This window comes from Aspergillus saccharolyticus, assembly GCF_003184585.1.
Source record: "Aspergillus saccharolyticus JOP 1030-1 unplaced genomic scaffold BP01scaffold_8, whole genome shotgun sequence".
Lineage (NCBI taxonomy): Eukaryota > Fungi > Ascomycota > Eurotiomycetes > Eurotiales > Aspergillaceae > Aspergillus > Aspergillus saccharolyticus.
Window position 1 is genome coordinate 527,781 of NW_020290618.1, and position 24,625 is coordinate 552,405.

Below are 24,625 nucleotides of genomic sequence, written 5' to 3' on the forward strand. Positions count from 1 at the left end.
TAGCTTTCCTTGTCCCTTGAGGTTACGCAGCTTTGGTTGTTGGTGATGCTCAAGTCACACGTGACTGTGGTGGAAAAGGCGTACAGATGGACGACCCCCGGCAAAGACCCACTTGCATGAGTGCCTCAGGTTGCGAAGTATTTACACCGTCCGACTGGATGATACAATAGGTTTATGCCCAAGCCCAGATCAAATAAGCATGGACTATTGAAAATGAATGAACCAATCGGTGTCTGCATAGTCAGAGCAATGCTGAAAAACTTCTGTGAGGGTTTCTCTGTGCACCTTTTCCCGATCATATTACTACCAGGCCGACCTGGTACCCAACTTACCTGGATTTTCTCTTACAATTCATTAGCTGCGATGATCCGTAATCCTATGCAAGTTTATCAATTTCAACAAGAAGAAAAGTGAAGGTGATACTGTTATCCTGCAACACCCTAGTGAAGGCACTGGAAGTTCTGATCACTATCTCAGGCATGGCTTGTATTTCCATATTGCAAGCTGGTAAAGAAAAAGGCAACGCTCTTGCTTCTTGAACTGTATCAGAATCAAACCAACCACGCACCCATGTCTGGGCCAATCTTCTGAACGACAGTGGCTAAGACCTGGATGGTGTGGCGTTCCTCACGGGTCTCGTCTCCTCAAACTACATGTACGCAGGCATTGACGGAGTCCTGCACCTGGCGGAGGAATGCAGAGACGCAGCGCGGGTGGTGCATCGCGCGCTGCTCAGCACGCTCGTCATCGGCGTCGGGACCTCCTTTGCCTTCCTAGTAGCGATGCTCTACTGGACTGACGATCTTGACGCGGTGGTCGCCTCAGCCACTGGGTGCGTCTGTCCACTTTCTCTGACGCGCTCAATGTCAATCTAACAATGCACCGTCCCGCAAGCGTCACCTTTTATGAACTCTGGTACCAAGCCCGACGACAGCTGCGACGGTGTTCATCGTCCTGCTCTGCCTGGCCGCGGTCTTTGCCCTGGTCGGCGCGCAGGAGACGGCCTCGCGGCTCACCTGGTCCCTGGCCCGCGACAACGCCCTTCTCGCCAGCAAGCAGATGAGCCGAATCCACGCAACCCTCAAGGTGCCCGTGTGGGCGCTTGTCTTCAACTTCGCGGCCATGTTCATCATCGGCTGCATCTACCTGGGCTCCTCGTCAGCGTTCAGCGCCTTCATCGCCACGGGTCTCGTTCTGCAACACGTCTCTTACGCCTTTCCCGCAGCCCTGCTGATGGTCCGCGGCCGCGGTGAGACCTGGCTTCCACCGACACGGTCTTTCCGACTCCCCGGTCCGATTGGGTGGATTGCGATTCTCGTAACGAATTTGCTTTGCTGTGCTGGTGTTGGTGTATTATAGTTTCCCGACGGCGATACCGGTGACGGCGGGAATATGCGTGAGTGGTCCACCTTGTTGTTGTTCGGTCCAAAGCTGACGATCGGCCTGGGTGTCGATTACAAGGCGGCCGTGCTGGGTCTGATGGTGGTTGTGGCGGTAGGCAATTTCGGATCTCAAGCGAGGCAGCGCTATCGGGGACCGAGGCTCCATGGTTTGCGGTAAATATGGTATTCAGCCTGTGAATCTGGCGACCATGGTGTTTGTTGGGTTGTGACAGCGAAATAATTAGCAGCAGCTCACAGTCGGGGACGAATTAGCCAAACTGGATCAACACCCGTCTAAAATCGCTGAACAAATAGACAGAAGCAAGATTTGTTTCACCACTTGCATTAGTTATCAGGATCATCCACGTAGATATCGCACTGATATTGTTGGCGATAAGGGATATCCCTCTCGTAGTGGGCGGAATGATTCCGTCAGGGTGGCTTTGGATGCACTTGACAGCCTCTCTCGCGATAAGCCACGATAGGCAGGTGCTCGCGAATAGTGGGGAAGATAACTTGAATGGAAGAAGACATCCCCACCAAACATCTTCCCCTCTCGCTCGGAAAATGCCTGTCATGCCTGTCATGTCTGTTGGGTGTATTAGTTTCAATGATGCCGTGGCTGGTCCGCGGGAAGCCGTGCTATAATTGAGTTCACTTCCCCAATTCCACTTCATTTCACTTCTTTCTCTTCATACTCAGCTTCAACCATATCCCTGCAACATGCCGCTCCCCTGGGAGATTCAGGCCCAGAAAGCCAAAAACATCCTCGCCAACTCCATTCCTCAACAATGGCTCATCCCCGCAGACAAGCTGCCTCCAGCAGACGAGAAGAACGTCGAGGACTTCCCGCGCAAGAGCGGGCTGTTCTCGGAGCACGAGCTGGCCATCACTGAGATGTCCGCCACGGATTTAGTGCGTGACATGGGCTCCGGAAAGCTCACGGCCGAGGAGGTGGTCAAGGCATTCTTGAAGCGTGCCGTGGTGGGACACCAATTGGTTCGTATCTCGCCTTGGGCCGATGTGGTACAAGCACTAACACCGACCGCCACAGCTCAACTTTGCAACGGAATTCCTGGCAGACAGAGCGATCTCGCGAGCCAGAGAGCTGGATCAATACTTCAAGGATACTGGGAAGCTGGTTGGTCCGCTGGTAAGTTTACCCTGCGCTAAAGGAGAGAGGCAACTGACAGTCACAGCACGGAGTTCCAATCAGCGTCAAGGAGCACATCGGGATCAAAGACCTGACCTGCAACGGCGGCTATGTGGCCTGGTATAAGCGGATACCCTCCGAGTGAGATTCAGTGACTAATCCGGACAGGGTCGATGATATTGCCACCGAGGATGCGCTTCTCTTACAATGCCTCCAAAAAGCCGGCGCTGTGTTTCACGTCCGCACAAATCAACCGCAATCCCTCATGGTATTCCCTTCCTCTTCTGATCTGTCATAACATACTGACTGGGTTAGCATCTCTGCTGCAGTAACAACTTGACTGGCACGACACTTAACCCATACAACCGCACGCTCAGCCCGGGCGGGTCCTCGGGGGGGGAGGGCGCATCCACGGGGTTCAAGTGTGCCCCTTTGGGCGTCGGCACAGACATCGGTGGCTCGATCCGCTGTCCCGCTGCATTCTGCGGCTCGTATGGTTTCCGTCCGACGGCCCTTCGCAATCCAATGCTAGGCATCAAGGCACCGGAGCCGGGCCAAGAAGCGATCCGCGGCGTTGTTGGCCCTCTTGCCAGTCAGAATGTCGCGGATCTCGAACTATTTCAGCGGGCCGTTCTCGATCAAGAACCCTGGGAGATTGATACATCGCTGCCCCCAGTGCCCTGGCGACGCGTGCAGCCTACCAAGGAGATGACTGTCGGGATCATGTGGGATGACGGGTAAGCTTATCATCACACGACCTTGAGCAGACTGCCAGATCGCGTGTGGGCCATGCTAATCATAATGATTGCACAATTAGTATTGCTCACCCCCATCCTCCAGTCACCCGAGCACTCAAGCACGCCAGATCCAAGCTTGAAGCAGCCGGCGTCAAAGTCGTGGATTGGGAACCCTACAAGCACGACCACGGCTGGGACATCATCGTAAGCTTCCTCCTACACCGCTACGTATACCTCTCACGTGTTTTGCACTGACAATCGAAGTCCAAAATGTACTTCCCCGACGCAGCCCTCCTCAACCGCAGCATGATCACCGCCTCGGGCGAACCCACCCTCCCTCTGACCTCGTGGGCTTTTAAGTATAGCCAACCTAATCCCCTCACAATTGCGGAAACCTGGACCCTGAACACCCAGCGCGATATCTACCGTGACGAATACCAAGCTCTGATGCGGTCCCGCGGAGTAGACTTCATTCTCTGCCCGGCGTACGTTGGCGTCGCCGCCGTGATGGGCGAGAGCCACTACTGGAATTACACGGCCATCTGGAACATTCTGGATCAACCAGCTGTAGTTTTTCCAAGCGGGCTGTCTGTAGGGAACGATGAGCTCGAGGATACAGAAGAGGGATACGAACCGAGACTGAACGGTGTGGATGAGCGGGAATGGATGAAGTGGAAGGTTACCGGAGCGAAACGGTATGAGGGCGCACCGGTGGGGTTACAGTTAGTTGGAAAGCATTTCAGAGACGAGGAGACGTTGGCAGCAGCGAGGTTCGTGAGTGAAGTTCTGCTGCCTGGTAGTTGAGACATTCATGTAATATGCTGGATTGTTGCTGGCTAGTTATTGGTTAGTGCTATAAACAAATCCTATGACCGTCATGATTAGTTATCGAAGACACTCCCTGACTAAACTCTCAAATGGCTTGAATATAATCTGGGGAAGAAACACCAATTTCATCAGAATCCTACCTGTCCGGGTTTTGTTTATATTCTCAAGAAGGAATCTGTTTCAGTGCATCTTATATACTGTATGCGACCCTTTACTTCTATATCTATTGATCTCTGAGTGTTGCAGTAACATATCAGTGCTTTATCTTCTAGTTTTCACTTGACCATCACATCCAAGAACTTGATAGTGACTGTGAGTACCAGAGCATCACATCTCACTTCAGCATCGATGCAGAGACTATTACAAAGCATAGTACACTCTCTCTGCGTCTGCACGAGCAGGCTACTACTTCTGATCTTGCAAGGAGACAGTATTCCACCACCTCATCAAGCAGATGAATAACCAACAATCCTCGAAGAACCGTCCATCCCGACCAACTTCACCGAACCATTTTCTCCAGCCTCCTCCACAAACGCAAAAGACACAAAACCTCTGCCCTCTTCACGAAGCACAATCAGCAGTGACCCCTGCAAGAACAGCATTAAACAAGCAATGCCTCAATTCACCATCTCTCAAATAAAGGACGGTCTCGCGTGGCAACCACTGCTTCCTTCACCCTCAAAGAACCTTCCCAATTGGGTAATTGCCCCCTCTACACAAAGAAAATCTGCCACCGCACGATGAAGACCTCCGGCTAGAAGGACATCACAATGAATGGCCCCCCTCTATGAGCCTCTCACTCATAAAGCTGTGGCTAGGGTCGTCGAGTCTGCCGTCGCATCTGGCTCGTCCCCGTGCAGTTGACGGGGCTTTTATTTCTGTCACCACGGATACGACTACAATTACGACTGCGATCACTGCTATCCTTCCTACCAGTCTGGAGGTTATAATCTGTCAACTCACTTGTCGTCGACTCCTCGAGTTCCGATTCCATTGATAATACCCATACCGTATGATCACAGTGTCGAGATGAGGGTGAGTAGAGGTCCAAGCGGCCTCACGCCGAAGGCGAGGGTTTTTTCGCAACGCCAGCAGCAGCAGCAGCAGCAAGAGCAGCAAGGCCAGGGGCAGACTCAGACTCTCCAGGCAAGGCGAATGAGCCTTCATACCCCGCCTGTTGCTGCGACGCCTTCTTCCTCTACGCTGCGCAAGTCCTACCCTACCGCTACTGTGTCAACCTCTCGCAGCAGGCTCTACGAAGGGACGATCTCCTCGCGATCCAAGATGGTGGGAGCAGCGGCAGCAACAACGGCAGCAAGAAGGGCATCACTAGCGCCGGCGCCGCTGCCAGCACAAGGGTCCAGAAGAGCCTCGGGCATGACCCCAACTCCACCGAGAAGAGTACGATGGACGGGCAAGTATGAGAACCTGCGCGGTCAGGGCGACAGAGAGAAGCCGTCGTCGTCGCCGCCGCCGCCGCCGCCGCCGAAACCCACGAAGAAAGAACCGGTCGACCTGCGTGCGCAGGGCAGGGCTCCGAACCGGGAATCTCCGAGGAAGATCGAGCGAGGACCCCCAATTCCACAACCACCAGCTCCGCCCAAGATCCAAATCACACGAGCCCCAAACTGTGGCAAAAGTCGTCAAAGCTCTGCCGTCAGGGCCAGCCTTACTGTCCCTGCTCCTGTCCCTGCCCCTCCAGAAAAGACAACAGCCGCAGCAACGGTAACAACACAGTCCCAAAACTCAACCCTAAGCCGCCACGCACAACCACAACCGCAATCAGAATCACAGCAAACCAACCTTTTAGAAGCAGACCCCACCCCCAAAGCACGACGCAAAAGCTTCACCCACACCCGCATCCCCTCCCTGCCCTTCATCGTGAAAGCCCTCCACCTCGACCGCCCCCGCCTCATCGCCCGTGCCTCCTCCTTTACGCGGGTCTGGGAAGCCCAGCCCTCGGTGTACTGGCTCGGCCGCTTCGTAACCCTGACCAACGCGTTCCACTACGAGGACGCCTTCCAGCAGCCCGACGTGGCCACGGGGTTGGGATGCTGTCGAGCTACTCGCGGCCGCTGAGCGACCCCGTGGACGGGGACTTGGTCGGGTACCGCGTCAAACGGGCGTTCATGGTGCTGGAGAATGTGTGCGTAACGGACGAGGCGAGTGAGAGTCTCCGACGGTTTCGGGGGGAGTATGTGGCCATGTATGGGGATCGATGGATGTGCTGAGTAGATATCACGGAAGTCATTAGATTGCAAGGTGAGTTTGCTTGGTGGGTTGTAACTACGGCATACTTAAGGACGGTTGATTCAGTGAATTGTAAACCACGGCATAAGACTAAGTAGTAAGGTAGGTGGAGTATGTGGATGAAAATTGCCGGAAGGTATTTCATTTTTCGTGTTTGTGTGTATCCTCTGCTTTCGTTTTGAAAAAAAAAGGCCTATGTTCACACGATTAGACTGCCCGTGTGATAGTAACCCCGTCCCCATAATCTTCGGCGTTAGGTTGAAGTCTGGTTTTGCATGAATATATTCCACTAAGTATGTTACAGTACATTTTTCCTGGAACCCTGTCTATCATCTCTCGTATTCGATAATCCCATCCGAGTGTCAGGTAATCCATGAACGCCAACCCAAGACCATACATACCTCACCTCGCGCAGCGGCAACACCCTCCACCGCAGTAATAATTTTCCTTCTCACTTCCGACTCCGCAAAAAAGCCGCCACCTGCTCATGCCTCGTCACAAAAAACATGCGCTTCCGGTCCGACTTCCACACCAGCACGCCAATCTCCTCGGCGTACCGACAGGGGGCCTCGTACTCGGCGAGGCTGACAAAGTCCTTGAACAGGAACCCGGCGGTGGCCTGCACGCGATCGCGCTCCAGCTGCCACAGACGGATCTGGTCGACGACCGTCGGCGGCAGAATGGATGGCGGGATGCCGGCCTGGTTGGAGGTGGAGCGGGAGGTGTTGTGCTTGCGCATCTGCGGGTGGGCGTGGGTCGAGAGGTAGGAGATGATCTGGTCGGCGGTGATGCCCATCTCGACGGCGCGGCGGATCGACTGGCGTGTGATCTTGCCGGTGATCAGATTGGGGAAGCGGTACTTCAACGTCGTGAAGAGCGCGATGAGCGAGATCTGCAGTGGCGACGAGGTGTATGCGTACAGCCGGTAGTTGGTTTCGATGATGATGAACCCGGTGCCGGCTTTGTTGCTGTCGTTATTGGGAGAAGAAGAGGAAGTCGGCGAGGGCTCGCCCGTGGGGTTGCCGGACAGGGCTCCGGAAATGGGGTTGCTCAGGGCGCTGGAGTCGGAGGTCAGCGTTGTCGCCAGCCGCGTCGGGTAGAAGTGCGCCGCCTCCGGCGACTCCTGGTAGACAATGCCGAAGTCGGCCAGGTCGGACAGCGTGCGGAGCTGGTTGGAGGTGAGGTGGCGCTTTTCGTACGCCTGGCCCAGCTCCAGGCTGCTCAGCAGGAAGACAAACGAGAGCACCTCGACGCTGTCCATGCCGATCGCCTCGGCGCTCTCCACGTACAGGATCAGGATGTGCCACACTTGCGTGCTGACGTCCTGCAGCACGAAGGCGAACCCGTCCTTGGTGATGTCCACGCGGCTGCTGCGGATCTCGACCAGGTGGCCCGCCTGCAGCAGCTGCTTGACCCCCTTGCTCAGGTTGACATCGCGCTGAATCCCGAGCCCGCTGGTCCCCACCATGTAGCCCAGCACGCCTTCCCACTGCCGCCGCGCGTATTCGTCCAGATTGGCGATGGAGATCGCCGGTGCGTCGGCAACGACCCCGAACGACTGGATCTGCTCCGCTCCGGTGAGCGCGTGTCGCAGCGAGGCGGCGAATGGGTTGGTGACCATATAGGCGCGGACGTTGTTGGCGATGACGGTGTTGGAAAGGATATGTAGTCTGCCGAGGATCGAAAGCGCATTATCACGTTCCCTTGTCCAGATTGTTATTTAAGCAATTCCAAGCAATCGTCACGAACAGGAAACCACCACTCACTTCAAGCTCTCAGACTTCACCCAGACCTCCAGATCCGCTGCGGGGAGCGGATCCTTGAGGTACAGCAAGGCCATCACAAAACATTTTGCTAAAGCAATCACAGACCAGTTAGAAAGAAACTTCTCCGGTGGTTAGATTTCCCTAGCATACCCAGGTCCGGCAGCATGCGCCTGAAGATGGCGAGGGCGGTTGATGGCTGCTGGTAAAGCTTGAAGAAGACCGTGCCAGGCAGGCCCTCGAGATATTCAAACGGACGAGACGATGGTGCAGCAGCCATCTTATCTGCATCAGTCACCTCTGCAGCATGGTGCGACCCACAGAGAGGGGAGGGGTGGGGGGGATAGCTAGATCGAGCTCTTCGCTGAGGCTAGAGTTGATTGACAAAGCAAAGCGTTGTCTGTTGGCGAATGTTTGAGGCGGCAAAAAGAAGCCCAGATGGTATTCCGGGGGACGAGATAAGCCGCCAGCGCAGTCCGCGGCGATGACCTCAGCGCGACTTTCTCCGGCTTATAACCGCCTATACTTTTGTCACTTTCGTCCCGCGAAACAGCTTCAAACGTCCATTTGGACTGATCTAGGTTTATCGAAAATGACCTCCTTGCGCTTTGTCAGATCTGTCAGTACCATATCTACCTCTTCCAATCCTCATCTATGTTCACAATGCTAACTGCTCGTCCTCAGGTTTGGGAGTCTTTTCGGGCCACCTCGGGGTTGGAGCCTCGGTAAGTCATTACAGACAACTCCATCCATCTCCAATGTGTCTATCGCCATTGACACCCACCGATCGTGGTGGCGTAGTCTACTAGACGGCGTAAGTCCCTCCATGTCTACATGATCGACCTCGTCTTCCCCGGGATGCACACGGCTATTGCATCCACTGCTGTACAATCATATATATCCCCCAAGAGAAACACCTCAGTCCACCTTTCACAAGGCATCAAACCACTACTAAGAGACCTCATCAGCTCCGCGTAACAGCCGCCAAGCCCGGCAAAGTCAACTTCGAACTCGACATCAAGAAAGAGCACACAGTAAGCAATTCGTTCCCGGGTCGCCGCAAGTCTGGACTAAGCACAGCAATCAGAACCGCTTGAACATCCTCCATGGCGGAACCATCGCTAGCATGGGTAGACTACCCAACCCTTGCCTTTGCCTACGTGGCGATGATACCCCCCCCCCCCCCCTTCCTTCTCGGGATACAAGCTAAACTCAGGTTTGTCTGCAGTTGACCTCGGTGGTTCCCTGGCGGTAGCCTCGCGCGGGCTTTTCGCCACCGGGGTGTCCACAGATCTGAACGGTGAGTCGGGAGTATTAGCCCAGCTTCTAGCTGACACCAGTTGATCGACGATCTGCTATAGTCACCTACCTCAGCTCCGGCGGTAAGGTCGGCGACAAGATCCTCGCGGTAAGGAAACCTTCTCCCCTCATAGGCCATGCGTTGGCTTTTCTCCGTGAAGAAAAGAGAACTAGAGTCTGAACCATTTGCAGGAAGTAACATGCGATAAATGTAAGTTCACCAACCCATCGCCGACGTCTCTCAAGCCCAGTACTGTTCGTAGCAGACTTATGTGCTGAATCATGAGCAACTCATTCATCCAGTTGGCAAAACCCTGGCCTACACCTCGATCAAGTTCCTCAACGATAAGGGCGATGTCTTCGCCCGCGGGAGTCACACCAAGTATGTATCACCTTCTTCAGGAAGAGAGCTTCAACGGCAAAAACGAAGATTAATGTGCCCCCATCCAGGTTCGTTGCCCTTGCCTGGAAAGATCCTCAGAATATTGTTGAGGAGATGGCAAAGGAGGAGAGAGAGGGAATCGCCACTTTCAAGAGCGAGGCTTAAGCGATTCTGTTTGTCTTTGTGTGAATCACGCTGCTGGGGTCCTAGATCGAAGATAGAAATTGAGACATCATAGAAGGGGAGGGGGGGTGGGCGAGGGCCCTATGTAAATACTTAGACATGTCGAAAACTTCGAGCATTAGCTGGAGAATCGAGAAACGTTCCTCGCGTATCCAGCAAAGATCCTTACAGAGCACATGTACGGAGAATATTTAAGCACTAGGGACAATTCGTTATGACTGTTGACTTTCCACTGAAGCGCTCAGTCTTTTCACATGTTCATAAATTTCGCTTTTCCAAAACACAGACCAGGGTAGTAGTTATGAGAAGTGCATACATAAGAGGCGTGGATGATGATGGGGTTGTGGAGCGGAGGTGAATTGTGATAAGGGAAGATTTTGTCGGCCAAGCTTCATCTCAAATGCCGGTGAGGGTATGCTCATGCAGAGGATCATCATCCATGTCCTCGCCGGTGCCCATCATGACCTCGTCTTCATCTATGACCTGATCCTCGTCGGCCACCTGCACGTCATTGCCAACGGCAATGTTCTCCTCGCCCATGGCCTTGAGCTTAGCCTGTGTCATCTCGAACACGTATTGTCCTAGATGCTCGACGCTCTCCATAGGGGTGCCTTCGGTCTCGTCCTGTTGCAGGCGGGTAGAGGGGAACATCTCCCCCGGGGCGAGCATGAGCTTGTCCGGACGCTGGAACAAAAGGTCGAAAGCCGGTTTGAGTTCGTAGCACGATTCAAAAACTTCGCGACGACCGAGAATGTAAAGTCCCAACCGTGCGCGCGAGAGCGCAACGGTTAGACGACGAACGTCGCGAAGGTAACCGACGGTACGCGTCCGCGTGAGAGAAAGAAGTACGTCTACAGCACCTGATCAGTATATCTTTCCACATGAGTCATATCATACAGGATGGCTTACAGTCATTTTGTTCACCCTGGTACTTGTCAACAGTTGTGACGATCTTAGGCATGCCGAACAACCCATTCTTGGCACAGCGGTGGTTCAAGACATCCTTGATCAAAGCCGTTTGACCGGCATATGTTGCAAGGATCGAGATCTTAGAAGCAGGATATCCGAGAAGACGCATGTATTGGTAAATGGCGACGGCGTATTCGGCCTCGCCCAGGTTCTGGATGAAATGGGGCGTAGGCTCTCGCTCCCCGTTGCCTTGATAATCAGGCACGTTGATGAACTGGTAGTCAAATTGAAAGCCAGCATTTGCCCGCTTGTATTCCTCAACGGTCTCAACAGTAGGTAGGTTGCCAAGCTGTTTATAGCGCCATTGGAAAAGCTCCGCGATACTTGGTCTGGCACGACCCTGCTGATCAAGCGTGATAACAGGAACCCCCAGTCTTACCAGCCGCAGGAATAAACTCTGTTCGAAATGCGCGTACTGTCTGAAGGCCATGTTTTGAATAATGGGTGAGTTCTGCAAATGATCACCACAGAGGACTACACGTTTGAGAGGAAGCTCTCCGTTCTTCATGTTCTGCAGAGCAGTGGGGATGAAGCACTCAATTTCCGTAATTTGTGCGGCTTCTTCCATGATGACGTTGTCATAGTGGAACCCTAGATCAGCAATCTCCTGGCGGCGCATGGCTGCATGCGTCGATGTCATGGCTATGATGCGTGCTTCTTTCACAAGGAGATAGTTGGCCTTGTCCTTCTGCTGACGCAGAATCTCAAACGGCCTGATGTCTTCAAGCTCAGCGAAGATCTTATCGATGTGCCGCTGGCAGCCCTTCGCCACATCGAGCACGGTCTCTTTCGGCGCGGTAGGTTCGAAGACGGGTTGCGGGGCGTTGGAGAAATAGGCATGGAAAGGGAAAACAGCGACGAGTTCCTCGCTGGAAACATTTTCCGCACGCGCCTGGTCCCAGAATTTGGCCCAGGCGGGCTGGATGTAGACGGTATTGAAGTACCCGGCAGTTTCGCAGGAATTTCCATGGGCACCTTGAGCTCCAATTGATGCTGCTAGTCGGGTGACCTCACTGAGGAAGTAATTGCGGTTTTCAAGGAACGACTCTACCCGGCCGTACTTGCTGTAGCTGGAGTCAGTTTCTAGTTCCTCCTCACCATGGCCGAGACGGAGGAGATGGCGTTCGTCAATATCAAGGGCTACAATCTTCTGGAAAAGCTGGTTCAGCGCTTGGTTACTATGCGCGATCAAAAGTGTGCGCTCGTTGGGAAAGTCGTGATAGATATTGTTGATGATCTGCGTGGCAACATCAGTCTTACCAGTGCCAGGAGGGCCGACAATAACAGTCAAACCCGGCTGCGTGCCTGACGTGATGGCCTCAACTTGCGCCGGAGTGAAGCGCACTGTGTTGAGCTTGGGGGCATCAATCGGGTAGGGACCCGGGTGTGGCGGTTTGTAAGTCGAAACGCGAAGTGACTTGGGACCCGATGCCTTCTCAGGTTGATCTTTGCGCCGCCGCTTTGTGCCCGCTGACGGCGCCTGAGAAGGTTCTTCAACATATTCCAATACATATGGAGGGCCAAAACTGGAAGTTTCGGTCGTCGAGGGCTCGATGGTTCTACCGGGGAAGCTTTCAATCAAGTGTTGCCAGTCCAAGAATGTGTCTCGGAAATCGACAGACTTCAGTCGGTTGGCTAGTTCGGTATATCGAGCTCCCGCCGGATCTCCGTAACCCAAGAAGATATCCTGAATCCAGGAGGGCAGAGCAATATCGGAGACGATCAACCTCTGCATGGTATTGAGGATGGACTTGAAGTTATTCTCTCTTCCCTTTCTCCTGGCGACAACATTGATCGATGTGTAAATATCTGGCTTTCCTCGCGCAAGTGCATCCTTGTCTGCCTTGAAAGCGCTAGGATCCAGGTTGACCAATAACTTCCGAACACGAGGTTTGTGTTTGTAGCCGTTCGATTGACCGGAAGAGAAATCCCGCAGAGGCCGACCATTTTCATCCAAGACCTGAACTATCTCCGCAGTTCGGAGGTGTGTCAGGCCGGGAGTCTCAGGCTCGCGCACTCCTGACTTCGCAGCACCTTCTGACTGCACAGCTAGAAGGAAAATAACATCATCCGGACGCAGTGAATCCCATTCCCTGCGGATGTGGTCTGCCAATCTGCCCACCTCGATAGCAATTTCAGCGCGAACAAAAGCAGGCGTTGAGGAGCCGACCTTGGGAGGAGCGACTTCGATAATGGCGGGTTTCGTAATCGGTATAGCCATCCTAGAGAAACCATCAAAGGTCAAAGTCTTACCGTCGCGACTGGCGCGGGGCTGCATCCGCTTGATGACTGATTCCATATCTTTTCGGATTTGGAAGAAAGCCTCGGAGCGGTATAGGAGGAACGAACGCCACAGAAAATCACCAGTGCTCAGGTATTGTAGATTCAATTTAGGGATAGCAAGCGGCGTGGATCCGTCATAGTTTTCATTGCGCAGTAATGCAGGATCGTAAAGATCTACCTCCGTGGGAACAATGCTGAGCTGCGATGCAGCTTCTTGAAATGTCGGCTTCCGTTCGTGAAATGAAAGGAGGATCTCCATATACAGTTGGCGGTCAGGAATGACTTGCGACTGTTTAGGGTACACGGTCCGGAAACCGAGATAGCTGCAGAGCTGCTGCAGCTCACCCTCCTCCAAAGAGGCTAATTGACCTTCTAGTTCAGAGCGCTGCTCGATAGAACCATAGTTAGATAGAGCCAAAATCATGAGCTTGTCCTTGAAGTATTTCATAGAGGTCCTCTGTAAACGTGCCAACTCCTGGCAGTGAACGTCATAAACCGACTGAGGCGACAAAGCTTCTCCAGTGAAGTCGTCAATGGCAAACAATGCGAAGTGCTTCAGGAGTCCACTCAGGTCGCGGAAGAGCGCATTTTCAGGTGAGCGGTAAAGCTGCGAGAGGCGGATCACCGCTAGCAGATTAAGATCCTTCAGAAGTGTGTTCACGTAGCGCCGGGTGGGAGGTTGGCTCTCGAGATCAATGAGGAACTCCAAAAACCGCTCACAATATCTCAGATTCTGCGCCTGGTCTTTGTCGGCACCGTTCAGCCTGCGAAGGAAATCCAACAGCATCGTATACAACCACGACCTCTCGAAGCGGATCTTCGCCTTAGCGGCTTCGTCTCCTGCATCGTACCGTTTCCCTGCCGCTCGCCATGCCTTTTTCAACCCCGGGCTCTTGGCTAATAAGGAATCTCTTGCTGCTTCGCTGGACAGGTTGTGCCAGATGGAGATGGAAACGAGCGGTGCGCATTCTTTGCGGATCAAGGTATTTTCGACGGATTGGAAAGCACTGATGATGAAGGAGACGATTGATAGTCTGGGGAACGCGTCGAGGGAGGGGTCAATGCTCATGGACAGAATTCGATGGAAGAGGTTTGAGAAATCGTCCGGGCGATCAGAGAAGACCTCTAGTCTTGCGTTAGTATGTTCTCCGCATATATTCATCCAGCATATTCCATGCTTACCCCATATCGGTAAGTGTTCGCGCTGCTTGATACTCACAATCAAGACGAGCAGCAAAACATGATAATTCGACGCATCTCCCGTGTAGGTCGGCCAGAGATACCTGGAGAATTGCGGGTTAGCGGTCCAATTTGTTCTTCCCAGCCAACTTTTCTGGTTCGGAGGGCGCATACTTCTCCAAAATGTTCAGATTCTCTAGGGTGAGAAGCGACCGAAAGCCAAAGTTCTCAGCTTCAAGGGGATCCCAGATCTCTTTTTTGATGACATCCTGCTTGACTTTGCGGGACTTGGAGCCCTGCAGCCAGTGGGACTTGGCCAGCTGCACCCAGGGACTGTCTTCCCGAAAGTCGTCCACGCTCGGTCTGGAATCAAGGCCTGGCGCCATTGGGTGACGTGTCTGGAGGCCCATTCCTAGACGTAGGGGGGAGGAGAGAGCGAGGAAGAAGAGAAGGGCGGGGGGGGGAGTGGGAGAAAGAAGGAATTGCCTTTCAACTGGGCTTCCGGGGAGGCGTGCGGTGGGCTCGCCGATGTAATTGCGCAAGTGGTCCGTTGCGGCGGGTTTGGGAAAGCTTCTGGCGCGCGCCTACCGGCCGCATCAATCCTCCAGCGGTTACGAACCCGCAGAGCCGCAGTCAGTCCCCCGTCAACCCATTCGCGCCATCATTCAAGCTTCCCCTCGTATTCATCCCAATTCCCCCTTTCCCCGCCCTTGATCGATATTTGTTGAGCCCCTCTGCAATTCAGCCTTTCTTACGTTCCATCCTCTTTGCTACTACCTTTCTCGAAAGTATGGCAGAGGTGGACGTTGGTGCGATACCCCTCTACAGAAGTTTAATCGATGAGCTCCTGTCGCGCGCCGAACATGCAAAACCCGACGGGCAGATCGAACCCCCTTTGACCGAAGCGCAACTTGGAGACTCATTCTGGCTCATTCAAGGCGAGGATGCGCAAGTTATCAAGAAGCTCGGCCAGCAGACTCAGCTCGCTGCGGTAGAGATTGCCTTCCGAGAGAAGTTCTACAGCCTTTTGGTACAGACTTCCGCGCCGGGTGCTGAGAATCCCAGCTAATGTTCAATCGCCTACAGGCTACCACTTCGATTGACGAACCTTCCTTCATCCGGATCTGGAACCTCCTCGATATCATCTCGATCTTCTCCGATAACGGTCAGACCCCTATCCTGTAGCTCGCCCCGACGATGACCCTGACTGTGTTTAGAACAATGTGAGCCTGGCTTGATTTTCTGGTTGATTGAAGAATTGCTCGACAGCCAGACCATTGATGGATGCCGCAAGGTGTTTGACTACCTGGAGTCGCGAAGAGAGCGGAACACAAAAGTAAGGCGTGATCTCTCGATTCAACTGGTTTTCTTGCGTGTGTTGACGGCTTCGAAAGAAACATTTCAAGCAAAAAAACTTGATTATCCTAAGATCCTGCAACGAGCTACTACGGAGGCTCTCGAGGGCAGAAGATACCGTCTTCTGTGGACGTGTGTTCATTTTTCTATTTCAAAGCTTCCCACTGGGAGACAAGAGTGCCGTCAATCTCCGGGGTGAATACCACACAGACAATGTCACGACTTACGATGAGATCGTCAAAGCCGCCGTCAGAGAAAATGAAGATGGCGATGTAGAAATGTCAGACGACAAGGAAGCAGAAGCGCCCAAAGAAGAACTTGAGCCTTCTGGCGCTGCAGCTAGTGACTCGCAATCTATCGTGCAGGAAACCCCTAGCACGCCCAAGGTGATCATCTCCAAGGCCAAAGAGGCCTCTGGAGACAAGGCGGTCGACTTGGACGCCCTCTACCCAATATTTTGGAGTCTGCAGGCCTACTTCTCCGCCCCGACCAAGACCTTCGACGCGCAGCACTTCATGGCCTTCAAATCCGGGCTTGAAGCTACACTCGCCGCCTTTAAGAGCGTGGACACTGATCTTGAGACATCTAGCAGCGTAAAAGCCTCGGAAGAGCGCAAGTCTAACAAGCGCAAACGAACCGCAGATGGACAGGAGATCGCTAGCAGCTTCAATCCGAAGTACCTAACAAGCAGGGACTTATTTGACCTTGAGGTACGTGGCAGCGCCAGCACTACCGAGCGATTTGAAACAACCTGACATTATGCCGCAGGTGAACGATACCGCCTTTCGAAGACATGTGCTTGTTCAAGCCCTCATCCTTCTGGACTTCATGCTGTCTCTGACCGCAAAATCCAAGGCTAAGCTTGCCGATTTGACGAACAAGTCGGTGTTGTACGGCTTTTTGCTAAGCGAGGAAGATGTAATTCCGCCCTTTTTCCCACATGCCCGATACTTTCCGCACGGTTGCTGACATTCACAGGCTAAATGGGCGGTTAAAATGCGGAAGTCCATAGAGGAGTACTTGCAAGAAGGTGCCGGAGGCAAGTTCTACTACCGGATGGTGGACACCGTTCTTTCCAGAGACAAGAACTGGGTGCGATGGAAAGCAGAAGGCTGTCCATTGATTGAACGGCCGGCTGTCTCTGTATCCGATTACATCGGAGCTCGTGAACATGCAACTAAGTCGTATGCAAACAAACGCCTCCGCCCTTCGCCTATGGGTTCGCTTAATCTCCAGTTCCTCTCCGAGGGGGAATCCTTGGCGGGCTTGGAGAGGTTAAAAGATTCCGAAAGGTAGGCGCTTCAATTTGTCTGAGCATTTGGCTAGCAATATGCTGACGTGAACATGTAAGGTTCTCGGTTCCTGCTGCGGATGCACTTATGATGAGTATCATGGACGACGAGTTAGACTTCGACACTGCTCAGACGAAAGAGGAGAAAGATTACGCTCTGCGGTCCAAGGCGAGCAAGACGTGGCGCATACTACGGCTCTCCGCAAAAAGCAAACTTGCAGCATTTGACAAGATTGAGGACGGCAAAAACCTGAAAATTCTCTTCGCCACGGCCCAGCCATCTGATGGAACGCCCCAGACCCTTGAAGGGACCCCTCAAGCTTCAGATGTCACGGCGTTGGGGAAGCCGTCGACAGAGGACGAATCCGCTGAGCCGGGACAAGACCTTGGGACCACGAACGCTGAGGTTGGGAACACAACCGTCGCCACCGAGGAGACTCTGATCAACCCCAAGGACGACGCAATTGCGCCAGACACTAAGGTGATGTGAAGAACGCCACGTATTCGCATGCACGGAGTAATTGGGTATTGAACCCATCTGTGCTTGAGTGTGATTGGCGCCCTCTGAGCCGATTGCTACGATCTTACCTCTGCTTTGGGCTTTGTGGCTGTATGCATCCATATCACCACGCTAGTTCTGCGAATTGGGGTGGGCAGAGGCGATGGGTAGCCATCAGCAGCATCCGTGTCCATGAGCAACGAGAGGTACACTGGCCTTCAAGCCACCAGCCATCAAACATGTGCATTGCATTTCTGGCCCTGGGCCAACTGGGCTAGCGTCAGCCAGGACTGACATGAAGATAGTGAACAAGCAGGTGACCGATCGCATGGAGAAGCCGGTTCTTGTCACAAGGATTTGGGAAATTACGGCGGGGGGTGTGGATGCGCTGATTGGCCTTCTGAGGCTCGCTGCCGGTGTTCTTCCGGGTCGTCAAGGCACAGTAAAGTACCAGTTATTACCATACATTGGGTTAGCTTAGGCTGGGTGAGGTGATGTGAGGTGGCCTGGAGCTTAGGAAGATGATGGACACTCCCAAGTCATGCGTCCCCCCATCTTACCTGATTCTTGGATGGCCCTTAACCTGTTCGAGGCACTCCTCCTAGCCCTGTGGCAACAGTGCGGCTATACACTGCGTGGTTGGACTGCTTCTTGTTTCTTTCCAGCTGTGCGGAAGGTCACGCGCCTAATCGCCCCTACTCGCCCCTAGCCCTTTGCTTGTACCGCCGTTGGCAGAGAGGAGGGGCTGGCTATGACACTTCTCATAGGTGATTCGGCCGAGTTTAACATGTCTGAGGCATGTGGCCACAGCACTGAAGGTAGGGAAAGGACAAGGAAGGGGGAAGGTGGGCTGCTGAAAGACAAGAATAATGCAGCCCACCGGAGATTGAAGGTTCTTCAGACATCCACTGGAGCCCTAATGGGGAACAATCTCCTGGCGGTTCGCGAAATGAAGGTTCGAAAGATTCTGGGAGAATATCTGCAAGCGGCCGAATCGGGATCCTCTCGGTGATAGAGGTAGACAAAGCACGAATCAACGATCTTTTGCTTAGATGATAGTGATGGCCCAATCGTTTAAGCTATGGGGGTTAGAAATTCTTCGACGATCAACAACTCTAATTACCTGGAGAGTTCCTGCGTCATTCGTCAATCATCAAGCTCGGTCCCGTTGTTCGGAGGGGCGAGGATTGATAATTAGGCGGGATGCTTGACATAACCGACCGGTCACAGCATGGGATAAGTGTAATTGTCTTGTTCCGAAAGTCATGCGAGATTGCAGTATCATGGCTGGGGCCAATGCGCATCAATTTGTAACTCGAAGTTTTATGAGATGCCCCGCTTTTGTTCATTTAAAGCTCGATCCATAGCTTGCTTGGTTTGGTATAGTAAGCAGTAAACTTTCGCGAACGGTGGCATTTGGTCTTTAATCACGGTAGGATGAGAAGATTCTAGAGGCTTTCCAACTCGTTAACGTGTCTGTAGTGATAACGTGAGAAAGATGTACTGTAGTGTGGTCAAAAGGTAGGTGCGAATGAAGCACCGCTTGAAGTTATGTCGTCAGCGTGTAAGTATTCCGTACGTACACGCTTGTGCTGTACCTTCCTGTTTGAGAGCGATTGTCGACTGCCACATTGCAATTGTTAAACTCTGCTCCTTTATATGTATTCGGCCGGGAAACTTATGCTGGGAAGGATAATGATGATCATTTACAGAGGACGGAGTACTGTGTAGTAGACGTAATCGTAGGGAAAGGCAGTCGACGATCTTGTGCGACACAGACATTGGATCGACTGTCCTACAATCGGTAGATAAGGGTTACGATACGGGATGCCACGCGCTTACCGGCACACGTTGCTGGGAGCCGACAAAGCCGTTCATCGTTAATTCACCTGTCATGGTCGTGGGTCAGGGATGTCTTGAACTCTGTACTGACAGGCCCTCCACAGCTTGAACCCCCCCTGTCAAGGCAAGCCCCTTTCTTTGTGCGCTGAGCTGAACTCATCAATGTGATACCATCGCTCTCATTGCCAGCAATATATTCTTCTCCATCGTTGAGCTGGGTACCCGTGGATAGCAGATCCCGCATCAGGATTCAGGGGGCTGGAGGAAAGAAAGGCTGCTAGGAGAATGATCTCGATTCAGGAACGGCGTCATCTGAATGTAATGTACGTTTAAGAGCGTATCTGTGTAAGTTTGTCGATTACTTCGAGCATCTGTGTGTTGGACGGTCGATAGTAAGCTCATCTTGGTCAGGATCTTCGATGAACAATCCATGCAAAGCCCGTTATGCACGTTTCAAACAGGCCGATGGCCCCCGCACAGACCAGAGACACGGGAGGTCAGCCTACCATGGCGTCAAGGCGACCAGGAACCTGCATCGGTAGGATACGGCCAGCGATACTAAAGTTTAACGCAGGCTGGCTTGGATGCCTTTTCCTGCTCGGGACAACCCGAGGGTTCCCAGCTTTACAGGGCACAACCGTACCGTGCGTCAGTACTCCGTACTCCGTAGTCTTCGGTCTCTTGGTCGTTCGCCTGGCATTGCCCGGCCGTTCAGCCCGCCTTCTGTGCCCTTTTCCACCCCACTGGACCCGATAAAAGTGTCTCAAGTTCATGTGCGAGGCCGCTTCACTGCTTCGACCACCAAACGGCGACCACCAAACGGCGACCCCTCGGAGCTTGCGTAATGGAATGCAATCGGTGGAACTGGTGGAAACGATGCAAGCTGGAATTGGGCGCTTCCTCGAACCCCACTTGTAAGACCGACGGTCAGTTCGTTTATTTCCACCAAGGATCAATACCGAGATCCTATCGTCGATGCAAGCATATTATCCTCCGGGGAACTGGTTGGCAGTGGCCTAGCTGGCTGATGGGCTGAGGTTGGGTAAGATTGAAGGGGTTTCTTGGCACCACGCGAAGTCTTGGGAGAGATTAAAGTTGGTCCTCCCCAATCTCTTCGCATCCACTCGGTTCATTCGATCCGCCTCGATTTGCTTTGGACCTCAGACATTGCGAAATCTTCATTGTCCCCCGCACGGTTGCTACTCATGCATCGCGCTTTGGGTATTGTTGTCTTGTAATTCCGCTTTTCTTGGCTCTTGCGACTGGGATCTTCCCTCCTCTGGATCCTGCGGTCCACTGTAATGCTTCGATTACGCTGCCGTTGCCGCTGACGCTGCGGGATATCGGAGGATTGGATGACCAGGTACTCCGTAGGTCCCTGATACCTGGGGTGAGGAGGTTCTTTGTTTCCACAACCTGATGATGATCTTCGCTCTACTCCGTACTGAGTGGAGAGATCATGCCACACAGTTTTTTTCTCCACGCTTTGCACTCCCGTGAGCAGAATACATCACGGAGGGTCCACAATCGTCCAGCAATGAATAAAAGTAGAATCGTCAGAGGAAAGCAAAGATAGAGTCAAAATGGGAACGACAATAACTGTGTAGAAGAAGAGGGGCGTGAGAGGAGAAGGGGAGGGGTGGAAGACAGCCAATACCAACATATGGAGTATGTACATGCACCGAGCTCCGTGCATACTCGAGTACTCGAGTACTGTGCAGGACATAACTACCACCACCAACATCATAACATGGTGGAAGAATGACATGACTACTGTATGGCAAAAGACAAGATCAATGAATGAAAGTCAAACACAAACAAACGTCCGCGCGGCAGGAGCCGAATACGGACGGGCCCCCTCCCCTTCTTACCCCTTCTTCCCCTTCTTAATCCTTCCAAGTTCTTTCTTCTCCCTGATGCTCATGATGATACTCAGCGATAACAGCCAGCAGTATCATCAGATCAAATGAAGGCTCCGAAATATTTGTCTGTCAGACAGTTGGATACTCCCTGCTTCGGGAAAAATCCCTCCGTGCCGCCTGAATTGAAACGCAGTCTGTGCTCTGGACCTCTGGTCGACAACTGAAATCTTACCACGACGAGCATTATTGCGGTAGTGTGAGGATCGCGATCAGGATTCCGATGAAGCTGATGATGCAAGGAACATCTGCAGCAGCCACTTAGATCAGGGGCCCCGGGCAGGACCTACGTACCAGTGCTCATACTGCGTCGTTCTCTTCAATACACCAGGTCCTTTCCTGTAAGAAGCCATTAACAAGGAGGCGACTCGAACCATACAGCACTGCGATTTCTTCTCCAACCTCTGCCTAATCAATTTCGGGTCAAGTGCTTCAATCCGTTTCATCTTTGCCTCGCAATGGAGCAAGTCATGGCGTGTCGTTTCGCTGCGCCTGGGCTCCATTCGCTACCATGTGGTTCAGTTCACTATTTTTTCCCCTTTTTTACTTCTCTGCCTTGGGGCAAATTTCTCATTTGTCCACGGGAGTTTATCGACATCCCCTGTAGACCGTAGTCAGTTCAAATGATCTGCATAGGTTTCTTGAGTCAGTAGCTCAAAAGGTGGCCACAGTATATACAATGCATGGTTGCTTGAACTGAAAGCTGCACAATGCATGTTTGACAGCGGCCTCCCCCCCTGATGAACAATTTCCGTTACTGCATATTGGTTTATCTGGCTCAGCATAGTGTGGTCGGCTCCATCGTCTCGTTCCCATCCCATCTCAGACGAGAACATAGAGGCAGTGAGAGGACCATGTTAGGCAATTGATTAGTGTATCATCTCGTGTCTTCTCCGAGGCTCTCTTCTACCGACCGCGTCGCGATCCCCACACTGCTCACATCAGACATCTAGAATTCCTTCTCTCCTCACGATTGATGGTACACAGGTCAGACTGTCTAAGAACCAGTAGCGGTAAGATACAATCGATCGATGATGTCGAGGTTGCGATTGCAGTGGCTTGGATTTATGATTGGTATCGTGAATAAGTATTAGCCAATAGCTACTTCATACTCTATCTTTAATGGTGCAGGCAAGGAAGGATTCGGCTGGCTCCACAGGAACTTTTCCACCTGTCGGGTTCATTCAATAAGCTGTTTTTCCGTCTTTTCTTTTTCATTTTTCCATTTTCTTTTATTGTTTCAAGGCTAGTCTGAAATGATTCGGATTTCGGTTATATTCTTTTCATCCTTATAGTGTGTACACTTTTATTGTCATTTAATATTATCTTGATTTTTCCAATAAAATTTCTTCCCGCTTCTACTCTACTATCCCCAAGTCACGAAAACAATAAAGCATACTCCGTATGTCTTATCATGTATAGCGATAATATCTGCTCTCGTCGACTTTCTGGTTGTGTTGTTTTGCATGCCATGGCTGGTCTTCCCCAAGCGACTGATCCTAGGTGGGCTCCCAAGCCCTCAGTACATCCTGGGCATCTAGTAGTAAAATTGTAGCTTGAAAGGGTCTAGTGCTGTACTGGCGTATAACGCCATCGCCAAACAGTCCCTATACTCCGTAAAAGTCACTGAAGGAGCTAACAGCAGAGACTCGTTATTAGCGCAAAGCGAGCAAGCAAACTTGAGCCTTCTACATCGTCCAGTTGCTTGGGTTGCAAGGGTCATCTGGTTCCTGCCGTATCTCCACCGCTAGCCTAACCTTTGGCATTGTCTCTACTCCGTATTTGCTCTTCTTACCGAATATCTCCCGGGATGTTTCAAGCTCGCCTCGGGAGTGGAGCGAGTCGAGCTTCGGTCTCGCAATCCGGCCGTTGCCTGGTGGTTCCCGCTCTTGTCCGGCTCATGGAACAAGTGGAGAACTGGAGAGTAGGAAGAGACATTGTCTGTGAAAGCAAAAACAAAGAGGAACAGTGAGAAATCAGAGTGACGACGATGGGAAGGGGGCGATTCTATCCTCCTGCTTGTTTCCTGCTTTCCATGCGTCTGGGATTTCTTTTCATTTTTTTTCCTTGTCTTTTTTTATCTTCTGTACTGTGGTCTAGATTTTTCATTTTAATTGCCTCTTCAATTGACAGCGGTAGAGGAAGTTAGAGCCTTGAGACGAAATAATAAGACAGTCCAGAGAAGAGGAGGAAGCAAGAGGGAGGGAGCATTGTCCGCCTGGTGATCCTGACTTGTTTTGCTTTCGGGCCACTAGGTGGATGACTAAACCCACGCCAGCCTCGGTCTAAAGAACTAGCGAGGACCACTAATCCGCTAGTGGGAGTCTAGCCGGTACTTTTTCCTTCTCTGCTCCAGTCGCTTCGGCCGCGAGAGCCTCCAAAACTCGGCGTCCTATTCTGCATCTATGCACTTTCTTTTCTTTTTTTTTTATTTCTCTTTTTTTTCTTTTTCTATTTCTCCGCAAAACCCTGTCTGACCTGGATTTCTCTACCGCTTGACCCCCTCTAAACCTTCTTGGGCGAAGGGACATACATGCACAAAGTCTTAGAGGCTGGAAAAATACTCGTTGCTTTCTTTCCACCCCCCCCTCTCCGCTCTTCTCTCTCCTGGAATAGATACCACAGAATCCACTACACCGTCACCCAGAAAGGAGTACCGAGTCTGGAGTACCACCACCAAACTACCTTAGCTCCCCCCTCCCCCTTCGCCGTTAGTCGTCAACCGCCACTGTGCCAGGAATTGAATTGTCTGACAATGATGATACAGCCAGCTTCAGCATGAATAGCTTGCCAGACGACATCATCATCATCATCATCACCAACACCATCACCCCAAGTGATGATGGCAACCTCGGTGTTTTCTTCCGCCCTGTCCGCATGGCGCGGTGGAGATAGGGCGGAAATGCACTTCCTGACTCAAAAAAGTACACTCACTACAAACGCCCGTCGAAGAGAGAAAAATCAAGTAAAGAAAAGAAAAGAAAAGAAAAGAAAAGCCCGGTACACTTCCTGACCGGTACCTGAGATGACAGTCTGGTAAGGTTATCGCTTCAACCAGTATTTTTCCTCGATCGTACTCAAGATGCGATGTTCCGATGGACGGTATGTCGCCCCGGCTCCACCTCAAGACTCCTCTCTAGAGCCGCGGCTTTTTTTTTTTTTTTTTTTTTTTTTTCCTCTTTTGTCTTTTCCTGGACAAGAACACAGTCTTATGCCTTGTTAATCTTCTACAATTTGACATTGATTAGATTCATCTCGTACATTTCTAATTGAGGGATTATGGGAAAAGAGCATCTCCATCCATTTCAAT

At 52.2% G+C, this 24,625-nt stretch overlaps 7 protein-coding genes across 7 annotated transcripts; 5 read left to right on the forward strand and 2 right to left on the reverse strand.

Moving 5' to 3' along the window:
• The first annotated feature begins 246 nt into the window (after nt 1-246).
• Nucleotides 247-1,545, forward strand: BP01DRAFT_411297 (uncharacterized protein). The gene is made up of 5 exons (XM_025578918.1): nt 247-265; nt 359-416; nt 478-832; nt 895-1,378; nt 1,432-1,545. Exons 3-4 carry the CDS (start codon nt 654-656, stop codon nt 1,061-1,063), a joined length of 348 nt encoding a protein of 115 aa, XP_025433197.1. The 5' UTR covers nt 247-265; nt 359-416; nt 478-653; the 3' UTR covers nt 1,064-1,378; nt 1,432-1,545.
• Nucleotides 1,546-1,959: 414 nt separating this feature from the next.
• BP01DRAFT_354995 (amidase) lies at nt 1,960-4,142 on the forward strand. Its single transcript, XM_025574584.1, has 7 exons — nt 1,960-2,381; nt 2,437-2,535; nt 2,582-2,655; nt 2,704-2,803; nt 2,851-3,272; nt 3,353-3,476; nt 3,537-4,142. The coding sequence occupies exons 1-7, from the start codon at nt 2,106-2,108 to the stop codon at nt 4,074-4,076; spliced, it is 1,635 nt and encodes a 544-aa protein (XP_025433198.1). The 5' UTR covers nt 1,960-2,105; the 3' UTR covers nt 4,077-4,142.
• Nucleotides 4,143-5,129: 987 nt separating this feature from the next.
• Nucleotides 5,130-6,179, forward strand: BP01DRAFT_364213 (uncharacterized protein; the record flags this gene model as incomplete). The annotated part of the gene is made up of 1 exon (XM_025576315.1): nt 5,130-6,179. One exon carries the CDS (start codon nt 5,130-5,132, stop codon nt 6,177-6,179), a length of 1,050 nt encoding a protein of 349 aa, XP_025433199.1.
• Nucleotides 6,180-6,613: 434 nt separating this feature from the next.
• On the reverse strand, nt 6,614-8,507 carry BP01DRAFT_354996 (TFIIH/NER complex subunit TFB2). Its single transcript, XM_025574585.1, has 3 exons — nt 8,267-8,507; nt 8,117-8,204; nt 6,614-8,053 (listed from the first exon to the last, which is right to left on the reverse strand). The coding sequence occupies exons 1-3, from the start codon at nt 8,391-8,393 to the stop codon at nt 6,802-6,804; spliced, it is 1,467 nt and encodes a 488-aa protein (XP_025433200.1). The 5' UTR covers nt 8,394-8,507; the 3' UTR covers nt 6,614-6,801.
• Nucleotides 8,508-8,647: 140 nt separating this feature from the next.
• Nucleotides 8,648-10,039, forward strand: BP01DRAFT_354997 (PaaI family thioesterase). Its single transcript, XM_025574586.1, has 10 exons — nt 8,648-8,732; nt 8,798-8,838; nt 8,915-8,927; nt 9,082-9,147; nt 9,201-9,243; nt 9,342-9,413; nt 9,475-9,521; nt 9,605-9,623; nt 9,716-9,794; nt 9,863-10,039. The coding sequence occupies exons 1-10, from the start codon at nt 8,706-8,708 to the stop codon at nt 9,957-9,959; spliced, it is 504 nt and encodes a 167-aa protein (XP_025433201.1). The 5' UTR covers nt 8,648-8,705; the 3' UTR covers nt 9,960-10,039.
• Nucleotides 10,040-10,193: 154 nt separating this feature from the next.
• On the reverse strand, nt 10,194-14,917 carry BP01DRAFT_336794 (RNA helicase aquarius). The gene is made up of 4 exons (XM_025573259.1): nt 14,583-14,917; nt 14,412-14,512; nt 10,887-14,354; nt 10,194-10,828 (listed from the first exon to the last, which is right to left on the reverse strand). The coding sequence occupies exons 1-4, from the start codon at nt 14,816-14,818 to the stop codon at nt 10,374-10,376; spliced, it is 4,260 nt and encodes a 1,419-aa protein (XP_025433202.1). The 5' UTR covers nt 14,819-14,917; the 3' UTR covers nt 10,194-10,373.
• Nucleotides 14,918-15,058: 141 nt separating this feature from the next.
• Nucleotides 15,059-17,697, forward strand: BP01DRAFT_229307 (THO complex subunit THO1/HPR1). Its single transcript, XM_025571195.1, has 7 exons — nt 15,059-15,438; nt 15,495-15,573; nt 15,626-15,744; nt 15,803-16,474; nt 16,533-16,682; nt 16,743-17,056; nt 17,116-17,697. Exons 1-7 carry the CDS (start codon nt 15,199-15,201, stop codon nt 17,543-17,545), a joined length of 2,004 nt encoding a protein of 667 aa, XP_025433203.1. The 5' UTR covers nt 15,059-15,198; the 3' UTR covers nt 17,546-17,697.
• Nucleotides 17,698-24,625: the final 6,928 nt, after the last annotated feature.

Excerpts from the sequence above, each read along its gene's own strand:
- BP01DRAFT_354995 (XM_025574584.1), top strand. The coding sequence starts at position 2,106 with ATGCCGCTCCCCTGGGAGATTCAGGCCCAGAAAGCCAAAAACATCCTC. Across the intron at positions 3,273-3,352 it reads GGGATCATGTGGGATGACGG|TATTGCTCACCCCCATCCTC; the intron begins GTAAGCTTATCA and ends TTGCACAATTAG. Across the intron at positions 3,477-3,536 it reads ACCACGGCTGGGACATCATC|TCCAAAATGTACTTCCCCGA; the intron begins GTAAGCTTCCTC and ends TGACAATCGAAG.
- BP01DRAFT_336794 (XM_025573259.1), bottom strand. The coding sequence starts at position 14,818 with ATGGGCCTCCAGACACGTCACCCAATGGCGCCAGGCCTTGATTCCAGA. Across the intron at positions 14,513-14,582 it reads AATCTGAACATTTTGGAGAA|GTATCTCTGGCCGACCTACA; the intron begins GTATGCGCCCTC and ends GCAATTCTCCAG. Across the intron at positions 10,829-10,886 it reads CCAGGGTGAACAAAATGACT|ACGTACTTCTTTCTCTCACG; the intron begins GTAAGCCATCCT and ends CAGGTGCTGTAG.
- BP01DRAFT_229307 (XM_025571195.1), top strand. The coding sequence starts at position 15,199 with ATGGCAGAGGTGGACGTTGGTGCGATACCCCTCTACAGAAGTTTAATC. Across the intron at positions 15,574-15,625 it reads CTCGATCTTCTCCGATAACG|AACAATGTGAGCCTGGCTTG; the intron begins GTCAGACCCCTA and ends GACTGTGTTTAG. Across the intron at positions 16,475-16,532 it reads GGGACTTATTTGACCTTGAG|GTGAACGATACCGCCTTTCG; the intron begins GTACGTGGCAGC and ends ATTATGCCGCAG.
- BP01DRAFT_354997 (XM_025574586.1), top strand. The coding sequence starts at position 8,706 with ATGACCTCCTTGCGCTTTGTCAGATCT. Across the intron at positions 9,244-9,341 it reads CGGAACCATCGCTAGCATGG|TTGACCTCGGTGGTTCCCTG; the intron begins GTAGACTACCCA and ends GTTTGTCTGCAG. Across the intron at positions 9,414-9,474 it reads GGTGTCCACAGATCTGAACG|TCACCTACCTCAGCTCCGGC; the intron begins GTGAGTCGGGAG and ends GATCTGCTATAG.
- BP01DRAFT_411297 (XM_025578918.1), top strand. The coding sequence starts at position 654 with ATGTACGCAGGCATTGACGGAGTCCTGCACCTGGCGGAGGAATGCAGA. Across the intron at positions 833-894 it reads GTGGTCGCCTCAGCCACTGG|CGTCACCTTTTATGAACTCT; the intron begins GTGCGTCTGTCC and ends CCGTCCCGCAAG.
- BP01DRAFT_354996 (XM_025574585.1), bottom strand. The coding sequence starts at position 8,393 with ATGGCTGCTGCACCATCGTCTCGTCCGTTTGAATATCTCGAGGGCCTG. Across the intron at positions 8,205-8,266 it reads GCGCATGCTGCCGGACCTGG|CAAAATGTTTTGTGATGGCC; the intron begins GTATGCTAGGGA and ends TGATTGCTTTAG. Across the intron at positions 8,054-8,116 it reads GTGAAGTCTGAGAGCTTGAA|GGAACGTGATAATGCGCTTT; the intron begins GTGAGTGGTGGT and ends AATCTGGACAAG.